At 50.6% G+C, this 24,607-nt stretch overlaps 1 protein-coding gene across 1 annotated transcript in view; it reads left to right on the top strand.

Annotated features, from left to right (window-relative positions):
- The window catches only part of GRM7 (glutamate metabotropic receptor 7), a 175,018-nt gene that overhangs the window by 67,743 nt on the left and 82,668 nt on the right, over window positions 1-24,607 (top strand). The window contains exon 2 of the mRNA XM_062500728.1: window positions 8,419-8,635. Within this exon, the coding sequence (XP_062356712.1) occupies window positions 8,419-8,635 (217 nt within the window). The remainder of the gene's footprint in view (window positions 1-8,418; window positions 8,636-24,607) is intronic.

Here is a 24,607-nt window from a genome sequence, read left to right as displayed (position 1 = left end):
GAACCCTTCTGAGAATGCCCTGGTTGGTGTAAGTTTGAGCTCCAGAGGAATGGGAGTAGTTCTTGGCATCTAGAAGACTTTGCAGGGTGTGTTCAGGCCATGGGGGAGGCAGACAAGCCCTTCCAAGTGTGCGTAGAAACAGAATCCCAGAATGGTTTGGGGTGGGAAGGGACCTTAAATCCCACCCAGTGCCAGCCCTGCCATGGCAGGGACACCTCCCACTGTCCCAGGTGCTCCAGCCCCAGTGTCCAACCTGGCCTTGGGCACTGCCAGGGATCCAGGAGCAGCCCCAGCCGCTCTGGGAATTCCACCCTGTGCCAGGGCTGCCCACCCTGCCAGGGAACAATTCCTGCCCAAAATCCCATCTAAATCTGCCATCTCTCATCTTAAATCCATTCCCTTGTCCTGTCAGGTACATGGGGATGGAGGGAGCAGCACAAGGATGAGACTTTCCATGTGTGACACAGAAAATCCTGATATCAGCCCTCCCAAAATGGAACCCCAACCTCCTTTCCATTCCCAAGCCCCTGAGGGTGTTGGACAACCACTGCTCTTGCTCTCAGCAGTGGGCTGCAAATGCAGCTGCACTTTGCATTTTTGGCACAGTTTCTTTTGTTTTCTGCAGCGTTTGGTGGCCAGACCTTGGTTTGTTCCCTCCTCAATGCCTTTGTCTGTTCCGGAGGTGCTGCTGGTGCTTCCTCAGGCTGGGCTGGGATTCAACCAGCCCTGAGGCAGACTCAGCACAACCTCAGAGCACACAGGGCTCTCTCTTCTGAACTTCATCCCCGCCTTCACACAGCAGCACCTCAGTGTTTGTGTCAGACCTCGTGGTGTGCTGTGGGATCAGAGTGACACCATGTCCCTGGCTGTTATCTGTAGGCTGGATTTCAGCCCCAGCAGGAGGCTGAGCACAGCCCTGCTGCAGAAGCAGCATCTGATCCCAAATCTGGCCCCATGAAAGGGCTGCAGGTCCCCGAGCTCTCATCACCTTACATGAGTTCAGCTCAAAATTGGCTTGAAGAACTGGCTCCTAATAGCCAAGATCCTTTGAAGCTTTGTTAAGATTTCAAATTGCCTCTAGCAAAGTGTCATCTATTAGTTCAATATCACTGTGCAGCTCTCAGCCCACCAGGGCTGGAGTTAAAATATGAAGAGCTGTGCATTGCAGTGGATGGGCCATCAGTACTGATGTTCCAGCTGATGGATCCTAAGAGGAATATTCTGCTTAGTGCTGTGCAATCCAATGTGCTGTGCTGCTCATTGCTGCATCTGCAAACCAGGGAGGCTTTATTGCCATGCTGCTTTATGGGCAGGCCAGCTAAAGTTCTGAACAATATTCTGAATATTTCACTTTAAAACACGAAATGGGGAAGTGTCATACTTGTGCCTTTGCCTTCAGTATCAATAATCCCTCTGGTGCAGGAGGTGAACTTCCCTCCTTGGGGATGGGAGAGGTTCTCTGTTCCTGGAGGTGTTTGTTGTGCCTCCTGTGTGTCAGGGAGGGTGGCCCAGTGTTTGTGCCTTGTCCTGCCATGCCAAGGGCTGGGGGGGTCGGTGCCTTCCTGCAGCCTCCCCTCCAAGAAGGGGGGTTGCGGATCAAGGGCTTACAAATAGTAATTAACAATTATAAATTAGATTTTTGCCCCAATATTATTGAATCACAGTGCAGATAAACCAAGAGAAATTAAAATGGGAGCAATATAAATGCCAGTTAATTTTACTTCTGAGAAGTGCTCACTCAGGACCTTCATGATTACATAAACACAGCCTTATTCACAAAGAGGAATTTGCACACACAGATGAGGCAAGTGTGTATCTAAAACCCTTTTTCCATGTCAGTAGAAATTCAAATCCTGCTTTCTGGACGTGTTTTTGAAGGAGTGTTTTTAACCAGAGCAAGTCCCAAGGTGTGGCAATTTACTGGAGCAATTGGCAGTTCAGATGGTGAGGGCTGTGCTGGCAAACACAGGCAGTACCTGCACACAAGAGGAGTTTATTTTTGCAGGGCTGTGGGTGTGTTGCAGCACGGCAGGGAGGGGATGAGGAGGAGCACTCTGGTGCTCAGGAGAGATTCTCATCTCCCAAAGCAGTGCTCGAGTCTTTAATTGTGTTTTGTGTCAGGGGTGCCCATTTGGGATGTGCAATTTCTTCTTCCTTAACTCACTGGCAGGGCCCTTGGCTGTGTTGGTGCCATGTTGAAATCTCCTTCTTTTAATGCCTTTCATCTGGTCTCATCCCAGTCTGTGAGCATGTCTCTTGAAGGTTTTTTGTTTTCTGTTTTGGGATGGCCCCTGTTCCCTCAAGGAAATGGGACTAATTCCCTGCTTGTATTCTGTGAATTTGGGTCCTGGAAGGATGCTCCTCCTTCCATCTTCAAAGCTGTGTTCATGTCTGCACTCCCTCCTCCTCCTGTGAAGTAACTTGGGGTTTCATTTGCTGTTGAAGAGCGTTGGAGCTCAGGGAGCTCCGGGGCTGGGGGGTTTGGGCTCAGCCCCCTCCCAGGGCAGAGAGCAGAGAATTCCTGCTGGCCTCTCCTATTTGTGAGCCATGGGGAGATGGGCAGAAGCCTGCTCTGCCCCCTCCCAGGTGCTCTGTTTCTGTCTCAGCATGCCCTGGGAGCGCTGCTGCTGCCACTGCCTGCTCCACAGCTTTCAGAGAGATATTCTGAACATCAGGAACGTTTGGAATTGCTTCACAGGCCCAGCTCAAAGGAGCCGAGCTCTAAAGAATGCCTTTTGCCAGTGGCAAAGAATCACAGAATCCCAGGATGGGATTGGAAGAGACCCCAAATCCCACCCAGTGCCACCCCTGCCATGGCAGGGACACCTCCCACTGTCCCCGGTGCTCCAATCCCATCCAGCCTGGCCTTGGGCACTGCCAGGGATGGAAAGTAAAGTATTTTAATAAATCATTCATCCCTAAGAAAGCATTGTATACTGTATAATGTATATGACCTGTATAATATGAACTGTATAGTGACCAAGTCATCCCCAGGATGTGAACTTGTTGGGACAGGGGTGATGGCCTCGTTTTTTCAAGGACAGTTTTTCAGCAGCTTTAGAGGAGGGTAAGATGTTTATTTTTGTGCTGTGACCAATTTTCATTACAATTTTGGGTCCTGGTTTCAAGTCAGCTTCTTCAAGGTTCTTTTAGCATTTAAAAGCTAAGAAATCACCCCCTGTTTTTCTATAAAAAAACAATCTATGCCAAAGGCTCATCACTGTCACAAATAGACCTTGGTCCAGGCACAGGTCATCAAGATGAAATACAGGATATCTCTTACTTATGGACACATCTCATTTTACTGGGTGTTTCTCATCTTTTTTTCCTGCTTTCTGAGCTGATGAAGTGCTCCTGTGAGCCATGTGGACACTACTAATTGCTGTCATTACTGTCCCTTAATTGCTACAATTATTTTTTCAGGAGTACTTTCTCACTCTAGCAGAGGAAGCAGGAAAGGCCTTATTGCTGTGGAGAAGTCTCCAGTTTGCCAGTATCACTCAGAATATTTCCACCTTAGTGCTATGACAGTTGTGGTGGGGATGAGGGTTGGTCTGTGCCTGGAAATGGGCTCTTTTCAGGTCTGAAATTAATTTAGAAGTGATGTGTTCAATTAGAAAGGCAGTTTTTTTGGGAAATCCAAAGCAGCTTTGGAAGGGATTGTTTCAGGAATGGGTTCCATCCCTAATAATAATAATGTTAATGAGGAGTTGGGAATTTTAAAAGGTTGCTTAATCCTAGTGCTGGCCAAGGAGTGGGAGCTGGAGCTCGCCCAGCCTGGGAGGCTTGGTGGAAAGAGCCAGTGTGGGTATCAGCAAAATCCAGGTGCGTGAATAATTTCTGGGTTTCTTTCCTTAGTGCTCTTTCCATTGCTCAGAAACATTTGCTGTTGCTCCTAACACGGACTTACATGAACACTTGCTGAATTACTCTTCCTCGCTTTCTCATTGGCAACATGTGATTCCTGGCTGTAAAAACCACCTGGAAGTGCACAGTGAGGATGAGTGCTTCATCCCAAACGTGCTGAGCAGGGATCATCCCCAGAGTGCTGCAGCAGGGTTTGTTCTCACCATTACCCAGGCCCTTCCAAGAGCCCTGCAGCAAAACTTGCAGTAATATTTGCTTTCCTGTGCAGGGCAGAGAGGGGGCAGGTGCTGCTGGATCCTTGGATCTTGGATCCTTGGCAGAATCCTCCCAGCACTGCCCGGTGGGCAGGAGGGGAGCAGGAGGCAGGGATGTTCTCTGGGGCTGGGGCACCTCCTGAGCAAATGCAGAACTCGACTTCCAGCCACTGGAAAACAGCAGGAAGATCTGTTCCTGTTATCTTTGCAAGCTCTGACCTTATTTAGTACATTGGGTAAAATTTCCATGGAATCACAGCATGGTTTGTGTTCCGGGGGAGCTTAAAGGTCTGTTCAACCCCTGCCAAGGGCAGGGACAGCTTCCCTTGGATTTCTGGATTTCTGGAACTTCTGCCAGGTTTCCTTCCTGCTCAGAAGGCAAAGTGAGAATGAGAGGAGTCTGGAGGGGTTTTGTCCAGAGAAAATAACCAGGGAGGAAGATAACTTGAGCTGGAGACAGGGGAGCCAGTTCTCTGCAGCTGAGGATGCTGGAGCTGTTTGTTCTGCAGTTTGAGATGTGGATGGGGCAGAGAGGAGCTGTGCTAACTGAGGGTTAAATCCGGACATGGTAAGATTTCTACACAAATCAAACCCGAGCCCTGAACAGATCCCAGGCTGTTCCTCATCTGTCAGTTCACAGCAGAGTTTTGCAGCTGAGTTCAGGCTTCGGGCAGCTCATTTTTGTCAAGTTGTGTTGTTGGGAGGGATTTGCAGCTTTTGTAGCCTGGCACTGCCCTGCCAGACTTGATGGGTTCAAGAGGCTCTGCCAGAGCAGGGTGAGGTTTCCAGGAAACCATATCAATAAAACTTAGTGGGAAATTGAAAGTAAAAATGCAGCAAACTGTGAACTTAATATTGCCCTGGTAGGAGCTCATTAATGTCTCAGTAGGTGCACTCCTGCATTATCTTAATTGCTCCAGGCCCTCAGGGAAATTGCCTTTTCTGAAGTTTCCTGACTGCTGTCACTGGCTGAGGTGGGTTCAGGTGCACCATTTTCATGATCTTTTAATAAGGGACTGAGGAGGTGGGGCTGGGCTCAGTCCCCTTGGCGGCAGCACAGCAGCAATAATCAACAGTCGATAATCAATAATCAATCATTGTTTGTGTTTGGGGTGCTTTGCTGGTGCTGGGGCAGGGCTGGGCAGGAAGGCCAGGCCTTGGCAGCCTCAGGGAAGGCTGGTTTGTGCTCTGGCACTGGGGTTTGTGTATTCCAGGGTCAGACTCCTGGCTTTGGTGAGCAGCTCAAACATTCTGGCATTTTCTGGAATGAGTCTGTTGAAGGGAGAGTAGGGGGAATGGGATCACATAATAATGCACAGCAAAACGGAAAATTGGAACAGCAAGTTTGTGTTCAGGGGGGTTCTGCTGTGAAGTGAGCTGCTCCCAAGCTGCTGGTGGGGGATGTTGGATGTGGGAAGGAGAGGCTGAGCAGACTCTGGTGAGTTTGTGCTGCTGCTCCTGGTGCAGCTGCTCTCAAACAGGAGACAACAAGGGTGACCCAGAGATAGCTCTTCATTAGCAGGAGAAAATGAAATAAATGAAGAATAATGGTCAATGTTAGAAATAAATTAACGTTAATTAATCACTGACTAGGACAGTATTCCCATCATTAATCATTCCCCCTTGCTGTGATGAGAACATCAGCCAGGCAAACCACGTGTGGAGCTCCTGAGTGTGGTGTGTGCCACGGTCCTGAAACACAGGGACCAGAGGAAAATCTGCTTCCCACATCAGTGAAATTCCCCCTCACTGAGTCAGTGAAATTCCCCCTCACCCCCAGCTCCTGAGTGTCCTTCAGAAAGCTCCAGCTCAGCTCAGGGCAGCTGAGGAAGGGCCAGGAGATCGGGGTCCCCTGGGCTTTGTGCATCCCAGCCCTTCTGCCAAGGTGCTGGAGGCTTTTGGAAAGCAGGCTGGGATTCTCTGGAGCTTTTTGATGTGTCAGAACAGAAAATGGGGGAAATGTGATGGAAGAGAAATCTTGCTTCTTTCAACTCCAGTTTCAAATTGATGATAAAGAACAGATTTTACCAAAACGAAAGAAAAACAAAACGCTGAAGAGACAGAAAATATTTACCTGGGTAACCAAGAAGCCCTGAACAGAGCAATCTGATTTAAAACTGCCTGGTGGTGCCTTGGCCCTGCTCACCCTCCCTGCACCATGGGCAGCACCACTGGGACAGAGACCAGGGGCACTGCCCAGCCTGGCCTGCGGGAGCTGGGGCGATCCTTTTTTATTTTCAGGTGCACTTTGGTGCTGGCAGGAGCTGGAGGTGCCTGTGTGAAGCTCGCTGGGGGCAGCAGCTGCATTTCAGCTCGTGGGTGCCCAGTTTGGCCACTGGGATGCTGCTGGTGTGCATGGGCAGCTGGGCAGGAGCTGCAGCCTGCTCTGACACCCTGGGCAGGGCACTTCTGGTGGCTGCAGTCCCTGTCACACCCACTGAAGGACTTTGCTGCCTGTATTTTAACAAAACAGGAGGAAAATTTTACTTTACATATATATATATATATATATATATATATATAACTTTATGTTGCTTTTAGATATCCTGTTCTAAATGCTATTAAAACCTCTAATACCTGATTTTTATACTCCAAGTGATTGAAGCAGACAGCAGTAGTTAATATTTTATGAATAGTGGGGGAAAAAAAAGATTTAAAATCCAAAAAGTCTCCTTAGGAATACGAGCAACGCAGCAAAGTCTGTAGAAGCTTTGGTTGTTGTACAAGTGCAGAATGTGCTCCTTTTGATTTTTAGTTGAAAAAGCAGTTGTTGGCAAGCTGGAATACAAAAAGCTGCCGCAGATAACTGATATTTCAGCCTCACTTCAGCGAGAATTGCAAGAAGCAGCCCCTGGCTGTGGCAGCACTGCTGTGTGTGGGGCTGGGGTGGGTGCTGGGTGCCCTCCGGTGCTCAGGTGTCCCCCAGAGCTCACCAGGCACTGCTTGCAGCAGGGACCAACCCCAGTGTCCCTGGTTTTGCTGGCCAGGATGCCCAGCAGGGCGCGTGCCCTGCAGCAGCTGGGCAGGAGGGAGCTGCAGTGAGGCTCAGGGGCATTGCTGGGTGTGTGCAGGGCAGGCTGGCACTGATGGAGAGCTGGCGCTTCTGGCAGAGCTTGTGTTTGCTCAGCTTCAGCAGCACCTCTTGGCGTCGGGAATAATTGTTTTCCATGCAAAGTTCGTTTCTCCGTTCACTCTTCTGGCTCTCCAGCAGCAATTCTGCTTTTCCTGTGCTGTGGGGGTTGCAAATGCCTGTGTGGAGATAATGTGAATTCTGGGGAAATAGTGTGAATTCTGGGAATATCTGCCCTCCTCTTGCCCTGCTCTCTGTGGAGCCAAAGGTGCTGAGCCCTTTGCAGTGCTGGTCCTGGGGAAATAGCATGTTTGTTTTTCTGAGGAGGCAGGAGAGATGATAAATACCTGTAGAATGAGAAATACTCGTGGAGTGCTGTGCAGAGAGCAAATCTGAGAGTGCAGGAGGTGCTTGTGGTGAGGCACCAGGTGCTGCCCTTTGCTCAGCCTTGCAAATCTCCTCTCTGCCCCCCGTGGCATCTGAGTTATGAGAATTACGGCAGGTTCCTTCATTTCAGGAGCAGTCCCAGACTGTTACTCAAACAATTGCATAATGGGCTTGGGGATCAAGGTCCTGGCAGCTCAGAAACTGCTCAGGGACTTTGCTACCAAGGGGAAAACAGCCCTGAACACTGTTGTGGTGTCTCTGTCACAAAAGTCACTGTCGGCTCCTCCACACTGTGCTGAGAGAAGGAAAAGCAGTGGCTGCTCTGCTGGGACAGAGCTGAATCACCAGGCTGGGTCTGTGGGACAGAAACGTCCGTGCTCAGCAACCTTCACGCTCATCAGAAAGAATAAAAGCTAAACCTACCTTTTCTTAAGCCTGGAGCCTCGTCCTCCAAAGGCTGAGGAAGGCTCTCCCTGGCTTCCACCAGTGCTGGCAGGTGTGGAGTTACCCTCACTTTACCTGGATCCCAAATCCTGGTGAAGCCACAGCACCGAGACAAGGGCAGGGAGTGATGGAAATGGTTTGTGTGCTGTGTTTGATTGCCTGGGAGGGAGGAGTGCTGGATGTGCACGCACAGAGCTCTCTTCCTGTCATTCACAGTTTTATCTGGGGGATTCGAAGCCAGTTAAAGGATTGTTCCTCTGGCTTGGATATTGTCAAGGAACGTGGTGGAGAAACACAGCTGGACACAGCAAAGCCAAAGCTCAGCTGAAGCCAGGTGCTAGAAGTGCCATGAGTCTGTGAATGTGTGTATTTATCAGAAATTGTTTTTTTCTACAGATCCCACAAATCAGTTATGCCTCAACTGCACCAGAGTTGAGTGATGACAGGCGCTATGATTTCTTCTCACGGGTGGTTCCTCCAGATTCCTTCCAAGCACAAGCAATGGTGGACATTGTGAAAGCTTTGGGATGGAATTATGTATCCACTTTGGCATCTGAAGGGAATTATGGAGAAAAAGGAGTGGAGTCCTTCATGCAAATTTCCAGAGAGGCAGGTAGGCAACGCCCGTCCTCCCTCCAGCGAGTAATGAATGTCGTGTTGTGCCAAATGTGATCCTGTTTTCCTAGAGCTGATACTTGATTCTAAAGTTGCTCCAGTTCTCTGCAATGCTCTGCAACGCCTCCTGGATGCTGTCATTCCTAAATTGCTCGTGGAGTTTCAGAGGGGGAGCCCTCAGTGGTTTTCCGTCATTTCTGGGGAAAATCAAAGTCCTTGAGTTGTAGCGAGCTCCTCGTGCTGCTCTGGCTGAGGTTTCCTTGTGCTGGCATGGAGAGAAGGCAGGTTTGGAAAGGCTGAGCTTTTCTGCCTCCACAGCCTGGAATTCTGCCGTGAGCTGCTTACAGCCACGGGCTTTGAGTTGGAGTCAGCCCCGGGGTCCAGCCTGATTTGAGTTGTTTGCTTTGGCATTTCTCTGCCCAGTTCAGGGGAGGAAACTCAGAACCTTTCCCCTGAAGGCTCAGGGGGCTGCTGGTGTGGGATGAGACGTGCCAGACCTTGGGTGTGAGTCCTTGGCAAGCCGATTTGCAATCCACGCTGGTCAGGGTTTGGACACGGAAGAGTGTGAAGTGGATTCCAGTGCTGGGAAGGAAAGAGCAGAGGATGATGGAATGAATTACTGGTGCTAAGTGCAAGGGCTGTCCCCAGGAGGCTCTGGTGACAGAACCAGCAGCCTGGGGCGAGGCAAGCTCTGCTCTGAGCTCTCAGGTGTCCCACCCTGCACCTGCCTGGCACTGCCCCCAGTGGAAGCGGCGCACTCCCAGCTCAGTGCCCCGTGTGAATCCCCTGGCAGGCAGGGCAGGAGCTGCTCTGGAGCAGCTCAGGGGTTCCCGTGCCCAGGGCTGGTGCCACAGCACTGGCTCTGTCTGCAGGGACAGCCCCAGCCAGGTGCCACGCTGTCCTGGGGCTGATGGATCCTTCCTGCAGCATCTTCCAGGGAACAAGCAGGGAAAGTCACTGGGCTTCAAGGAAGGGGTCTTGGAGAGGGGAAGCTGGAATTGTTTCCTTCTGTTGGTGTCACAGAAGGAACCCACATTTGCATAAATTCTTCTGTTCCTACGAATGCATATTTATGTGGTATTAAAGCAAATGGGTTTGGATTTAATACAGCAGCAAGTGACAAATGCCAGTGCTCATTGGAATTTAAAATTGACTTTATTTGCAAATATCTGCAGTTGCAAACTCATACCCAGAATGTGTTCCCTGCGTGAAGGACGGGCTCTGGCTGGACAACAGCATCCCATTTTATGGCCCTTGTGCAGAATTACATTTATTCTATGAGCTGTTCACGCGGTAGACTCAAGGTCCTGCAGAAAAAGCAAAGCCTAAACCCAAAGCAGTGCCCTGCTCCCAGCAGCTGTGTCCCTCAGGGGGATGTAGGTCATGCCTGGCAGATTAAGGCACTAACAGGGATGTGCCTGAACTTCTTCCTCAGAGCCTGGATGGGAATAATCCGATCCCTGGCGCTGCTGCTGCTGCTGTTTAGGGCTGTGCTCGGCTCCTTTAGCACACAGATAAAGCTCAGGTGAAGTTCTGATGGGGTTTGATACCTGTCACAAGCTCCCTGCAGGTCTCAAACCCTGGGAAGGGCAAGAACACCCCGCCGTGTGGAGGTTTCCTGGAGCAGGGCTGCCTGGAGATGCAGGTCCTGCTCATCCCTGGGGGCAGTGGCACCTTGTCCCCTGCTTTGGGCCGTGAGCTCCCTCCCCTTCAGTGAGCTGAGCTCGTGCTGCTCATTGGGAGGAGCTGTGCCACTGCCCCCCAAAGCCCCTGGCAGGAGCCCGGAGCCAGGATGGGGTCGGGCAGGGTGGATATGAATGAAAACTCTTCCAGAAAGTGTTGTCCAGCCCTGGCAGGGTTTGGGAAAGGGCTGGAAATGGTGCTTGAGGAGCAGAGCTCCTGTCTGGCACCCCCCAGGACCGGGCAGATCTGCCAGAGCCCAGGTGGAGAGAACTGAGCCCAGACTGGAGCCATCCCAGCAGGAGCAGTGGTTGGCAGCTCCCAGGGCACTGTCTGGCATCTCAGAGTCAGCTTCCCTTGGCAGGAAGGAAGGTTTGGTCCGTAGGTACCAGCACTTCTCCTGCCTTTGGCCTCCAGTCTGTAGCCAGCTGATTATCCTCAAGTCAGTGTTTTATCCAAGCTTGTTTCTGATCAGCTGGGATCTCAGGAAATCTGAGGATCAGTAGAAAGTACTTCCCCTGCTTAGTTTTCAAATATGCTTTGGCATATAAAGACTTTTCTTGATCCTCTGAGTTAATAATTCTTCACAAAGTGACTTTTATTATGAGCACTTCAAGCGAGTTTGAATATGTCATTGTGGCAGGAGATGAAGATTTGAAACATGCTCTGCAGTCTGTGGGATTAATAAATTAGGGGAATGGTCTAATTATGGGAAATCTAAAGGACAATTTCAGATTATTAATGAAACTACTGAATACTTGAATTTCAAAGATTAATTCATCTTTGATTTTTTTTTAAAAGATTAATCTGTACCAGAAGGTTAATTGCTATCTGTAAGAAATATATATATTGAAGTCGTTAGCAAAAGACCACTTGAATGCCTCCTAACAGATAAATGGAAGATCTGGAGTGCATTTATTAATGCTCTGCTCTCCCCAGATGGGCCATTTTCACAGCTGAGCTGGCTGGCTGTGCCACCGGTGGGGCTCTGATGCTCTCCCAGTGCTGGGCTGCAGCTCACAGGGGTGAGGAGGGGGCTGGAGCTGCAGGGTGTGTGCCATCCCCAGGCTCCCCAGGGAATGGGCACATTCCCAGCCCTTCCAGAACTCCGGGAGTGTTTGGGCAGCGCCCCAGGGGTGCCCAGGCTGGGATTTTGGGGTTTCTGTGCAGGGCCAGGGGTTGGGTTTTTATTCCTGTGGGTCCCTTCCAGCTCTCAGGACATTCCCTGATTCTGTGACACTCCACCAGAATCATGAACTGTGATTTTGGACTAGATCACAATCTGTGCACTAGATATCACCCTCTCCAAATTAATTGCTTTCTTTACAAATTGATGGCCTACAATTCAGTACTCATTATGGAAGTTATTTTCTCTAATAACAACTTATTATTAGATTTTTATTTTATTATATAGATATAACAATTTATTATTAGATAACAGGTTTGTTATCTGTTGCAAAGGCTTTTTAAAATACCCACTGAAAGCTGAAAATGCAACAACTATTCCTAGAGCCTTGATGCTTGTTTTCTCCACTGCCTTGTGCTTCTGAAAAGTTCTGAATCTTTTGCTGGGTTTTTTTTGGGGGGGGAGATCTGAGTCATGTCCTGAGGCTCCCTGACCCCCTCCGTGGTATCAGAGCTCTCTGCTCTCACTCAGCCCTTGCTGACAGAAGTTGACACTGATAAAAGCCCAGAGCTGCTCTGTCATCCCTCAGTGATTCACACAGCACTTCTGCAGGCTCCTGCAGGTCTGTTCTGCTGCTGCTCTCATCCTGAATCTGCATTTTTGTAATAGAAGTTAATTTTTACGCTGTCTGTTGGGAATTCCATTAGCACAAATTAGTGCTGGATAACATGAGAGGGTGAAATCACTGCTAGGAGGGAGCTGCACGGCTGTGGGCTGGGGAGGAGCCTGCTCTGCCTGCACCTCTCAAAGGCACTGCTCATTCCTAGGGCCAAGCAGAAAATCCTGATTTATTTCCTCTTTGCCCTACACTGCGATGCTAACGAAAGATCTGTGCTTTCCTGGGATCCACTGAAGCCCTGCTGAAGGGGTTTGGAGCACTCATGGCAAGGAGCAGGCACCTCACAGGGCAGCCAGGGTTAGGAATGACAGGAGAGGTGAGGGAGTGCTGGCCAGGGATTGCTCTGGCTGCAGTAATAAAGAGAGGACAGGTGGAGGTTTGGGGAGGTTTCCCAGGGAATTCCTGGTCCTGCAGACCCTTCCTGGGGGACTCAGTGTTGTCCCTCTGTCTTTGGCTGTGTTCAGTCATTCAGCTTTGATGGAAATAGCCTTTATTCGTTCTCTTGGGAGCCCGTTTTCTGGATCAAATACAGCAAAAGCTAATGGATAAACCTCTTATAAAACCGAGTCATTTATATCCAAGCACTTCAAGTCTTTTCCATTTTTCTTCCCACTTTTCCCAAGTACTCAGGCACGTGTCCTTTCGGTGTGCAGTGATGTTAAATAACAACATTATGAAATCTATTGTTCTCCCTCCTGTTGTCAAATAACAAATGTTTTGGCATTTCAGAAAAAAAGAAACAATCAGGCAAGATCTCTGTCTGAGTTTGTACCGACTCGTGTTATGTGCTGTAGTTCAGCAGGGTTAATGAGATTTCCTGTTAATTGTAGCTGAGCTGGGAGAAGATGCCCTGGCCTTGATGCTCAGGAGCGGTTGGGGTTGCATTGAGAGCTTGAAGGAATTTCTGAGAGCTGGAAAGCAAAATCTGTCCCTGTGAGGGTCAGAGCTGCCGTGGCTGTTTTGGGAACTCGTGAGCAATGGTGCTGTGCAGAGGAGGGGATGGCTGGGTCCTCAAGGTGCTGCCTGGACTCTGAAGCTCCTTTTGTGCCTGCCTGGGATGCTGCCCATCCCCTGAGGCACCAGGCTGTGTTTCCAGGTCACCAAAACTTTGTGGCTGCAATCTCCACCTCTCCAGCTGGGCTCTTCCCACCTGAGCCGTGCCAGGTGTCCTGGGCTGACTCTGCTCCCTGCTCAGTGAAGAGGAGGGATGAGATCCCAGCTCCCTTTGGAAACATCCACTTCTCAGGTCCTGACTGCACAGGCAGCGTTTGCGCCAAATACAAGCACGATAAAGAGCTTGAATTTTGAACAAATCCAACCGTTGTTGTCCAGTGATAGATGTATTTTGTTATCTTTGCCGTCGTGGGGAGATAAGTACCTGGTGTGGGTTGGCAGGGTCCTTGAGGAGCAGGGAGGCTGATGGGCACCAGGGGCTGGGTGTGCCCCTGCTGGAATTCTGTGATGGGACTTCAGTGACCCCTCCTTGTCCAAGAGCCTCATGAGAAGTCACTCACACAGAGCTGGGGAGAGCAGGCGGGGATCCATGGGATCATTGCCCTTGGGGCTGTTGGGTGGAATGCGGGAGCGGGAGCGGCTCATCCCAACCCCCTCAGGAGTGGGAATGTCCTCAGAATGAGCTCACCCACCGTCCTGGGGAGTGTCACTGGAGAGCTGGAACAGGCTGCTGCTCCCTCAGACCACTTTAATGATAAATATCTGCCTTTTTATGGCACTTATTGACCATGCGGAGATTGCATCCCAAGGACAGAATAAAACTGAAATGGGCAATTGCAGCTGAACAAATAACTGCCAGGGTGCTCTGAGGGCATCAGCCCAGCTGTGATAAAACATCTGTGGTGTGGCTGTGAGAGACCACAGAGACCATGACAGGGAAGGGATCCCTCGGGTCCTGGCTGATACAGAGCAGGGAACGCACTGTAGGTCCTGAACCCCCAGTAAAGCTGGGCACCCCCAGGGTGCAGAAGGGAAGGTGCTGCTCTGCTGCAGGCTCAGGAAGTTCTTCATTCCAATCCAGCTGTTTCCAGCTGGTTTGGGCAGCGTTTCTGCATCCCAGAAATGGCAACGGCTCCTCGTGGTAGGGATGGGAGCACTGGTGTTTGTCCTGCAGCCAAGTGCTGCTGGGGAGGATGGAAACTGGGGGAAAAGGTGGAGACGTTGAGGAAATGGACACAAAGTTTGGTAATGTGCATTACGATTCTTGAGAAGATGCCCTTGAAGTGCAGAAACTGCTGTTTATGGAGAGGAGAAGGGGAAAAGAGAGAGTTTGGGGTTAGAGAACAACAAAAGGAACAAGTCTGTGGAAAGAGCAAGAGAGGAGTGAGGGTGAGGAGAGAGGGAGGGATGAAAAGCTGTACAACAAAGGTGGGTACAAGTGCCTGGGGTTGCAAAGATTGAGCCGTGGCTGGGAAAAAATATCCACGAGTAAGGAAGCTTTGCCATAGAGAGTGGGCCGGAAAATCCCATTTGTTTCATCCCAAAATCCCCTGATTTCAGGAGCAGGATTGACTTTTATTGTGAAAGCTTGAGGCTTCTACGGAAGATAAGGCAGGAATTCTTCCCAAAGTGTCTCTTTTGTGCTGAGGACAGGCAAAGCAGGTTTTCTAGAGGTTTGTGTCTGATCCTTTGCTCCTCAGCTGGCTGCTCCCTGCTCCCAGCCTGCCTGGAGGGACACGTGGATCCTGGGAATCCTGAAAATCCCAGCTCACCTCTGGTGCCTCTCCCCGTGCTTGGCAGCGTTCCTGAAGGAATCCAGTGCATTTCACAAAAACCTGCAGCACAGGAAGGTCCTGCTGCCACTTGGACTTCCCCCTTGGAAAACAGAAATATTGTGATCACACTGAGGAAAACAGAAATATTGTGATCGCACTGAGGTCTTCCCCTGGGATGTGTCTTGTGCAGAGCAGGATGGATTTGTCAGGACTTCACCTGGGACCAGCCCTAAATGGGAAGGGGAATAGATAATGGGATGCAGTCAGTTCTTCCAGTTCCTGTGTCCCAGGAGGAAATAGGAAATATTGCCTCAGCTCGTGCCTTCCATAGTTCACGGTGGTTTTTCCCTTTGTGCTAAAGCAGGGAGCAGCTCTCCCAGCCCTGGGGAGTTGCAGCACATAAATAATCCGGGGATGCCTCTTCCATCACATCCTCCCCTGCCTCCTTCATCCCTCACCCTTCCTCAGACAGCTGAGGATGACAAACACCCTGAAGCCTCCACACTCGTGGAAGATGGTTTTCATGCACTCCCCGAGTGTCCCAAAGCTGTCTGAGCCTTCCTTGTGCAGGGACAAGAGTTCAGAGCGAGGAGCAAACCTTGTCTGTCCCCACCTTGCAGGGTCCTGGCAGGTAGGGAATGAGATCTGGGGAGGTTTGTCTTCCCTGCATGTTCTGAGGGGAGCTACTTGTCAAGGCAGTGTCTGAAATTCTCTTTGCTGGGCTCTATCTGAGGAGATACCTGAGCTGGAATAAGATCTGCATCACAGCATTTTGAGGGGTTTATTCCCAGAGCCAGGATGTTGGGAGATGTCCGGGGGGGTGTACATCATCTTGGCTTGCAGGCTGGGTTGCTCCTCTTCGAGATTTGCATCTTTTCAGTCTCAGAGGAGCCTCGTGATGGAGACTTTCAGCATTATTTTAACGTGTTCCAGTGTCCCTGGTTTGAATCCAAAGCCAAGGGGTGCTGGCAGTGCCCTCCCTGTCTCTGGGCAGGGCAGGGACCTTGCCTGGGCTGAGCTGTGTGTGGTGGATCACGGGGCTTTCAGGAGTCCCTGTTCAGAGCATTTTGGGCTGTTACCGCCACAAAGTGGGGTAAAAAAGAAAATTATTCAGCTATGATGAGGAAAAAAATCTCTGCGTGTGTTTCGTTGTGTGCACACAAAGATGGATCAGGTTTGTTTGGAGTCAGGGAGATGCAGCTTGGGGTGCCCTGGCAGGTCCTGGAGCTGCTGCTGGGTGACCTGGGGCTCATCCTGCTGGTCACCCTGCCCTGGGACAGGGGACAGTGGCAAAGAGGGAAAACAGAAAGATGAAATGTTTCGGAGCTGCCTTACAGTGTGAGATTGATCCTGGAGCCTGGGAAGGGCTCTCAGGCTGGGACCATAGAAAATCTCTTTAAGCACTGATTAAAAACACACTCTAATTTCATTCCCTGGTTGTATTTTGTTTCTCCCCTTAATTCACTAATCCAGAATGTCTAATTAACCCTTTCATTGTCCCTCAGTTTATGTTGTATCAGTATTTTGTTCCTTTCCCAGGCTAACACTTTTCCCCAGCTGATTTGGTTCCCTTTCCCTTCCCTTTCCTCACGAGTGTCCCCTGTGCTGCCCCTTGGTCCCACTCCTGTCCTGCTGGAGCAGGCAGGGACAAAGCCAGAGCTCTCCAGACATGGCTGCTCTCAGTTATCAGCATTATTGATAAGGACTTGGGCTCCTCCAGACTCTGGGGCTGTGCTGCTCAGAGCTTTCCAGCAGAGCTCTGCTCCCTTTAACTCCTGTAGCAGCAACCCGGGGCCTTGAGCTGAGCTTGCAGTGCACTGAGCCCAAGCACAGCAGCTTTTCTGCCTAAAAACCTGAAGGATTTCACATAAATGCTCTTGTTTTAAGAAGGGCAGGGTGCAGATGTAGAGCAGCAGGGAGCTTTCTTTGACAGCTCTTCATTGATGTTTCATTGCTGTTTATATATTTCTTTTAGAGCCAATTTTATATCCGGGCAAAAGCAAGTCTAGACAGATTGTCTAAAAACTTTTATTGGCTAATTAAGATTATACTGCTGGTATATCACTGCTGGATAGCACAGACTCTGTTTAAGGAATGGCCTTTATATTTTTGCAGCGTGTGCCTTTTGCCAAGTTTTCTATTATTCCTTGGGAGGCTTTTTTCATATCTATTTCAATGTCAAGAGCAAATGCCACTTGAAATCTCATGTTTGGACACCTGAGCCTGGATAAAGGAACGGGAGCACCTTGGTTTTCCCCAGAGTACTGAGAATTTGTGGCTCCTGTTCCAGCTCCTGGAGCTGTGCTGTGCACCCGGGGAAATCAATCCAGCCTCACAGGGCTGTGTCTCAGGGCTGTGGGAGGTGGGAGAGGGTGGCCCTGGGCCAGCAGCTCTGGGGCCACCCTGCAGTGACCTGGGGCAGTGGCAGAGCCCCAGGAGTGCTCCCAGGTGATGCTGTCTGCTGTAGGAGGAGCTCACCCATGGCCATGGCTGCGTTCTCCAAACCCGGCCTTTATTGGGAGTTTGGGATGAGCCAAGTGGCTTTGGACACTTGGGTGTCGAAACTGGTTCTGTTTGCTGCTCATCAGAAAGGTTTGGGCTGGAGGGGACTTCCAGTCCCACCCATCCCACCCCTGCCATGGCAGGGACACCTCCCACTGTCCCAGGTGCTCCAGCCCCAGTGTCCAACCTGGCCTTGGGCACTGCCAGGGATCCAGGGGCAGCCACAGCTGCTCTGGGAATTCCACCCTGTGCCAGGGCCAGCTCAAACTGTGTGGTCAGGACAGTGTCCTGCTCACCCTGAGCCAGGATGAATTGGAGCTGGGATATTCCCATCCTGGAACTTTTGCCTCTCAATAATCCCAGTTTGTTCTCTGTGTTGTTTGTTGTCAGGAAAGCCCAACTCCTTCACTACAGACAGAGCTGACCTCAAACCTCCAAAACAAAGAAATTTATTTATTGCTATCAGCAGGGAGGCAGCCTCACAATATCACAGCCAAATTTTGTAGTGCCCAAACTTTTCCTGGTAACAAACATTTCCTCTGGAAAACCTCTGCAGGAGCTCTGAGGAAGCCCAGCCCCGCTCCAGTCCCTTCACACACAGCTGCCCTACAGTGCCCCTGCTCTGTAGGAAGCACTAAAAAAGCAATTAGCACTTTGGAGGGATTTGCAAAAACGTCATAGTCCCGTGCCTCTGGAGTGGCCATCTCTGCTGCTGTGCAGTTCTTTGATGCAGTGTTTTCCCTCAGACTTTTCCAAGAACAAATGCAAGAACTGGAGTTTCAGAGCAATCAGCCCAGCAAATTACAGCCCTGCTTCCTGAGAACTTCCCAGCTCGTTAAAAGCACCTTCTCTTTTTAAAGCACCTTCTCTTTCTAAAGCCTCACTGTGTTCTCTCCCTGCTTCCCTTGCCTTGGTGTTCCGTCCCTGAGATCCTGCGGGAAGGGCAGCAGGGGCCCTGGTGTCCATGGAAATTCTTCATTTACAGACACATCTGGGCCACCTTAACCATTCCCTCAGGTGCCCCTGGATCCCTGGCAGTGCCCAAGGCCAGGTTGGACACTGGGGCTGGAGCACCTGGGACAGTGGGAGGTGTCCCTGCCATGGCAGGGGGGGCTCTGGGTGGGATTTAAGGTCCCTCCCAACCCAAACCAGCCTGGGATTTCACTGCCAAACAGGGAAAATCACTGGCATTCCAAGATTAAAAAAAAAAAATCAAAAAAAACGCAATAAAACAAAACCCAGTTGCTTGCAGGAATATTTATGGCTGGACAGGGAACCCGAGGGCAGCAATTGCCACTGGCAATTGGCACTGGCACCTCAGACCTGGGTTTGCCACTTGATTCCTGCTGAGGGGGCAGCTCTGCATGTTCAGGAGATTCTGTCAGGGACTGACAGTCTCAGAGCGTGGCTCTGAGAAATGCGGTGACTGAATCCAGGGATTCCCATCTCTGATTTTTGGTGGAATATATGTGATCAGATTTGATTAATCTCTGATTGCTGAGCGTTCCCCAGCCCTGCAGCGAGCAGAGCTGCATCCACAGTCACATATCCAGCTTTTCCCTGCCTTCAGCCCCTGTTGCACATCAGCAGTGAGATAACGTCATGTTTGCAGTCGCTGTTTGATTTCCTCAGAAATCTCAACAACCTCCCCAGCGTGAAAAGTAAGGCACTTCCTTTTTATCCTTTTTCAGATTCTAGCAGGTCTCAAAGCAAAACCTGTGTAGTTTTGTCAGCTTCAGAAGGCCTTTCTCCAAGCAGAATGCTATTGATTAAACTCTAACAACATCTTTCACTTAGAAAGGAGCCAAGAATCATAAACATCAAGGATGGCAAAGATATAATTTGGATGCCATTAGTGCTTAAGCTGCTTTTCTCTTCAGAAGGTGAATGTGCACAGGTGTGTCAGCAGCTGGCTGTGAACGCAGGGTTTTTCCTGTACCAACAAATGGCTGGAAATATCTGGTATTGAGAGCTGATGTGCAGACCTGTCCTCTGCTCATCCAAGCAGTTGTGTCAGGAATTGATCTCGGCCACCAGGAGCTCTCTCTGTCTCTGTTCCAACTGTGGAAATCCTGCTGCTTGTGATCCAGGGGGGGAAAATCCTCTCCCAGCTCAGCTCTCCATTCCGGGGCTGACAATGGGCTGAGTCCAGGGCTGCACGGTGGGGACTGAGCTGTGCCAGGACAGGGGGCTGCCTGGGACCCCCCCACCAGAGATTTGGGGCTGCCTGGGAATCCCCACAATGGATTTATGGCTCCCCACAATGGATTTGACGTTCCCAACAATGGATTTGGGGCTGCCTGGGCTCCCCTAACTATTGAATGTAATGACTTTTTTCCTTTGCTGTGTGGTCAGTCCTGGTTTGGCCATTGCAGGGCACTGGTATAAACCTGAATTACTCACCCAGGACTCTGGTGTTGGAGATGGGGTGAGTCCTGCTGGGCTGACTGGGGAGCTCAGGGTGGCTGTGAATATCTTGGCACATCACTCAGGAAAATGTTTCTTAAGGAGAGGAGTGGGGAAATTGCTGCAGATGGTGGTGGTGCTTCTGTCCTGGTGTCCTGTGTGTGGAGAGGATCTGTGCTGGGAGCTGGGCTGGAATTACTCAGCACTGGACAAACCCCAGGGCTGCTTCTGGAGATGTGTAATCCTCCCCAGAGACACCAGCATGTTGAGAGAGCACATTGCAGTGAAACTTGATTACAGACAGCGGCTCAGTATTTCTGATAGAATCATTAATCTAATTTTTGTCTAATTTTTCTATTCTTCATTCACCATTACAACCATCCCACATTACTTTCAGGCTGGTGTTGAGGCTGTGGAGGCTGATTAAATTGCAAATCAGACTTTTAAATGAAAGGATCCATATCTAGCTACACTCATTATCAGCTCCAAGAAATTAAATCTACCCTCAGTGATTTACTCTAAACCAAATCAAGCAGGCAATGGGAAGACAAAGGGCACGGTGGCCGTGCAGCTGCAGAGGAAAAGGAGCCAGAGAAAGCCCAGAGCTGCAGCTCAGCCCCAGCTCTCCCTGCAGCACCTTCAGCTCTCACAGGGGCTCTCTGGCTGTGAGCGCTCGTGTGGATTTGCTGCAGGAGAGTTGCACATCTCAAAGAACAGAAAATGTTCTTTTCCTGGGAGCTTTTCTTGCTGCCTGTTACATAAGGGGCTCTAACACTCACATTAGCTGTACAGATTACTGCTCCCCTCTGCAGGGTGCTGTGGGCGTGATTCCCTCAAGGATGGGGATTTAAAAAAGCTCTGGCAGCTCACCTTTGCTCTGCTGAGGAGCTCCTGGGTGGGCTGAGGTGACACAGGGTGGCACAGCCACTGCCCTGGCTCTGCCCCGGAGTGTCCTGGGTGCTCTCAGCAGTGCAGAGATCTCTGTGGATTTATTTCTATATGGATATGTATTTATAGCCCATGCTGTTTGAAGCACCAGCACCTGCACAGCTCTGCTAGGGTGGCCCTGTCCAGGCAGGGGTGGAACTGCAGGATCTTTCATCCAGTGGAAGGATCAGGTCTGGATCAGGTCTCCTCCAACCCAAACCATTTGTGATCTTCAGCTTGATCCCTGCTCATCCACATTCCCGAAGTCTCCTGGATTCATGGCATCACTGTACCAGGTGTGTGCTACAGGAGGGAGTGAGAGAGCAGGGTTATTGTCCAGATGTGTGCTGACCAGCAGGGTTATTGTCCAGATGTGTGCTCCGGCAGGGTTATTGTCCAGATGTGTGCTGACAGCAGGGTTATTGTCCAGATGTGTGCTCCGGCAGGGTTATTGTCCAGATGTGTGCTGACAGCAGGGTTATTGTCCAGATGTGTGCTGACAGCAGGGTTATTGTCCCTGCAGCTGGCAGGAGTGGCAGGGGGGGACTGGCACGTGCTGTGCCATCCTGTGCCGCATCTGGCCTGTGTCACATTTCCACTTGGGAAGGAGGTTGGCAGAGGAGAGGAATGGATCCTGCCTTTGTAAACAGCCCAGACAGAACATTTTCCTGTGGGAATAATCAGAATCACTGAAGTTGGAAAAAGCCCACCCAGCAATTACCCCGTGTCCCCAGGTGCCACCGCCCCAGCAGGGATGGGGACTCCCCGTGCCCTGGGCAGCCCAGGGAGGAGCTGGGTGTTGTTCTGCTGCCAGAACCGCTTTGCTGGGATGAGGAAGCCCTTAGGAAGGAGCTGCTGAGTCGGGCTGTGTGTGACAGCAGCAATGTGCTGCTGCTGTGTCAGGGTGACAGCCCCGTGGCCCCGCTCTGTGCTGCCCGCCCCGCTCTCTGCTGCCCACCCCGCTGGCTCAGCCTGGGATTGAAGCTCCAGTTTGCCCTCATTCACACCTTTATAAAAAGTACATCGTTTTTCCTGTAAGTTCATTTGTTCACGCAAAAAAATGATGCGGATGTGGAGCTTCATGGTATCTCGGTGTGTGTTGATGGGACAAGTTCAGCCCTGCTCTGGCTGATCTGGGATTTCAAATGAGCCTGGTGGAAAACTCAAGGCAGGAGATTTGTAAGATTTGTGCAGGAAAGAAAAGGTGGGACTTGTTCTGCAAACCTTTCATGTTCTTAGATGGATCCAGTGAGGGAAAGTCACATCACCCCTGGTGGCCAGTTTGTCACGATGGGCTCCGCTTCTGGAGCAGAGGCAGCCAGGGCAGCTGCACTGCCTGAGCCCAGAATTCATTTCATTGCTTGGGTTCATTAACCGCTGCTTTTCGAGTCAAAGGAAGATACAGCAAGTTGTTTCCTGGTATAACGAGAACTTTCAGGCTCATACTTTAATGGTGCTCTGGGTTGTGAAGTCTTCAGAAAAGCCTTTCAAGGGCAGTCCTGAGTTCTCTCCTTGCATGACTGATCCACAAGACAAGCTCCTTTCCACTTGCTTGCTTTTCTGGCTTTTTTTGATTTTTTTTTTTTAATTTCCATGAGATCTATGGAGATTTTTGAATTAGCAGAAAAGAAGGGTGGAGGGTGGTTTGGCTCATGTACAGTCAGTGATGGACAAAGACAACTCTGCCATAATAACATCCAGTAACGATTTGAATAAAGGTACTTAAAAGCACACAATTCTAAAACTTTATTTTCACATATGCCTGAAAATTTGTAAACACCTCCTGGAGTCAAAAGACTTTGTTGCCTCCTGGCAATAAAGATGTTTATACCAGTATTTGAAATAGGAAATGCAAACTATTCAGCTCTTACCTGTGTTCCTTAACATGTAATTGTAATTTATTCTATACATATATAGATGTGTAACTTCGTAGCTTTACATAATCTTCTTCTGGCTGGCGTTAATTGAATTAGTCATGCTTTTGGAATGCTAAAAAGATTTGCCTATGGGAATTTCTCTTCAGTTATGAGTCAACAGTCAATTCTCTGGATTTTGTTTTAGTCAGTGACTCTTTATTAGAATAAACAAGATTACTGGTGGGGGAAATGTTTTCACTGTCGGTATTAGGAGGAAGGATGGGGAGGGCCGAGGTGAGGGGATGGAGGTGAGCAGGGTGGGTTGGACTGGAGGCACAGGGATGGGTACACGTTCCTTTGGCCGTGTTTGTTTCTGGGAGGTTTTATCCCCCTTGGCTGCTCTCCCCAGCAGCAGCCCTAGGTGACAGCTGGTGACACTTTTCTCCTGTTCTCCCAGTGCTTTCTGCTCACCTGTGCTGTGCTGCCATTTTTGCTGCCCCAGAGATGGAATACGTTGATTTCCACAGCCTCAGGGTTTGCAGCAGGTTGGGATAGGTGCAGAATAGCAGGGTTTAGCTCTTCAGTCATTTCTTTATTGGGATTCATTTTGCTGTTGTGTTCTACATCTGCAGTAGCACGGCCAGTTTGTTGGGTTTGGTGTGATGGAGAACAGCCTTTTCCTTGATACTTACATAAAGAGAAGCTTCAAAATAAAAAGTCCATGAACTCAGGAGCTGAGTGCCAGTACCTGGGACAGAGGCAGAAGCTGGGAGCCAGGAGGGAGCTCCTGGGTCATCATTTCCATCCCGTGGTTGTGACTCCAAGCTTTATCTCCTGTGACATTTGAATTTCTGCTCTGCTCTGGGACAGGGTGTGGACAGTGAGAGGTGCCTGGAGCAGGCTTTGGGGTCACCCCTGGGGACATCCCCCCTTTCTGGTGGGTCTGGCTGTTTCCAGCAGCTCCTGCTCTGCCCTGGCCCTGGACAGCTCTGCTGCCCCCATCCTAAATCAGGGCTGTTCCTGAGGCTGCCAGGGGAGCTGGGCTCACCTGTAGGGCCAGAGTTGGGCTTGTTCAGGTGGGGCTGTGCTGAGTTGATGTGTGGGATGCTGCTGGGCTGGGCAGGAGCACGGGGGGGTCTGGGGTGGCTCTGGAGAACGTGCACAGCCAGGAGCTGTGGAGGGCTCCATGCCAGCCTGGCCCCCAAACTGCAGCTGAAACCATTTCCCAGCAGAGCACTGCTCTCCTGCAAGGCTGCAGGATCCCCCGTGCAGGATCCCATGTGCAGGATCCCATGTGCAGGATCCCCCTGCAGGATCCCCCCTGAAGGATCCCCCGTGCAGGATCCCCCTGCAGGATCCCCCTGCAGGATCCCCCTGCAGGATCCCCCGTGCAGGATCCCATGTGCAGGATCCCCCGTGCAGAATCCCATGTGCAGGATCCCCCTGCAGGATCCCATGTGCAGGATCCCCCGTGCAGGATCCCCCTGCAGGATCCCCCCTGCAGGATCCCCCTGCAGGATCCCCCTGCAGGATCCCATGTGCAGGATCCCCCGTGCAGGATCCCCCTGCAGGATCCCCCGTGCAGGATCCCCCTGCAGGATCCCCCGTGCAGGATCCCCCTGCAGGATCCCATGTGCAGGATCCCCCGTGCAGGATCCCCCTGCAGGATCCCATGTGCTCGGGCTCTTTAGGGCCAGCCGTGGCCACAGCCCCAGCTGAGCTGTGTCCTTCCAGCAGGAGGGAGCCTTGCTCTGGTCACTGTGGAAATGGGGCTGGGGCAGCATGCTGCAGAATAAGAGTTATGGAAATGGGGCAGGATGGTGCAGAGTAAAGCTGTGGAAATGGGGCAGGATGGTGCAGAATAAAAGTTATGGAAATGGGGCAGGATGGTGCAGAGTAAAGCTGTGGAAATGGGGCAGGATGGTGCAGAATAAAAGCTATGGAAATGGAGCAGGATGGTGCAGAGTAAAGCTGTGGAAATGGAGAAGGATGGTGCAGAGTAAAGCTGTGGAAATGGAGAAGGATGGTGCAGAGTAAAGCTGTGGAAATGGAGAAGGATGGTGCA

This window comes from Cinclus cinclus, chromosome 12, assembly GCF_963662255.1.
Source record: "Cinclus cinclus chromosome 12, bCinCin1.1, whole genome shotgun sequence".
In the NCBI taxonomy this organism is placed as follows: domain Eukaryota; kingdom Metazoa; phylum Chordata; class Aves; order Passeriformes; family Cinclidae; genus Cinclus; species Cinclus cinclus.
Note: the sequence above shows the minus strand (reverse complement) of the source record. Positions and strands in the feature narration are given on the sequence as shown.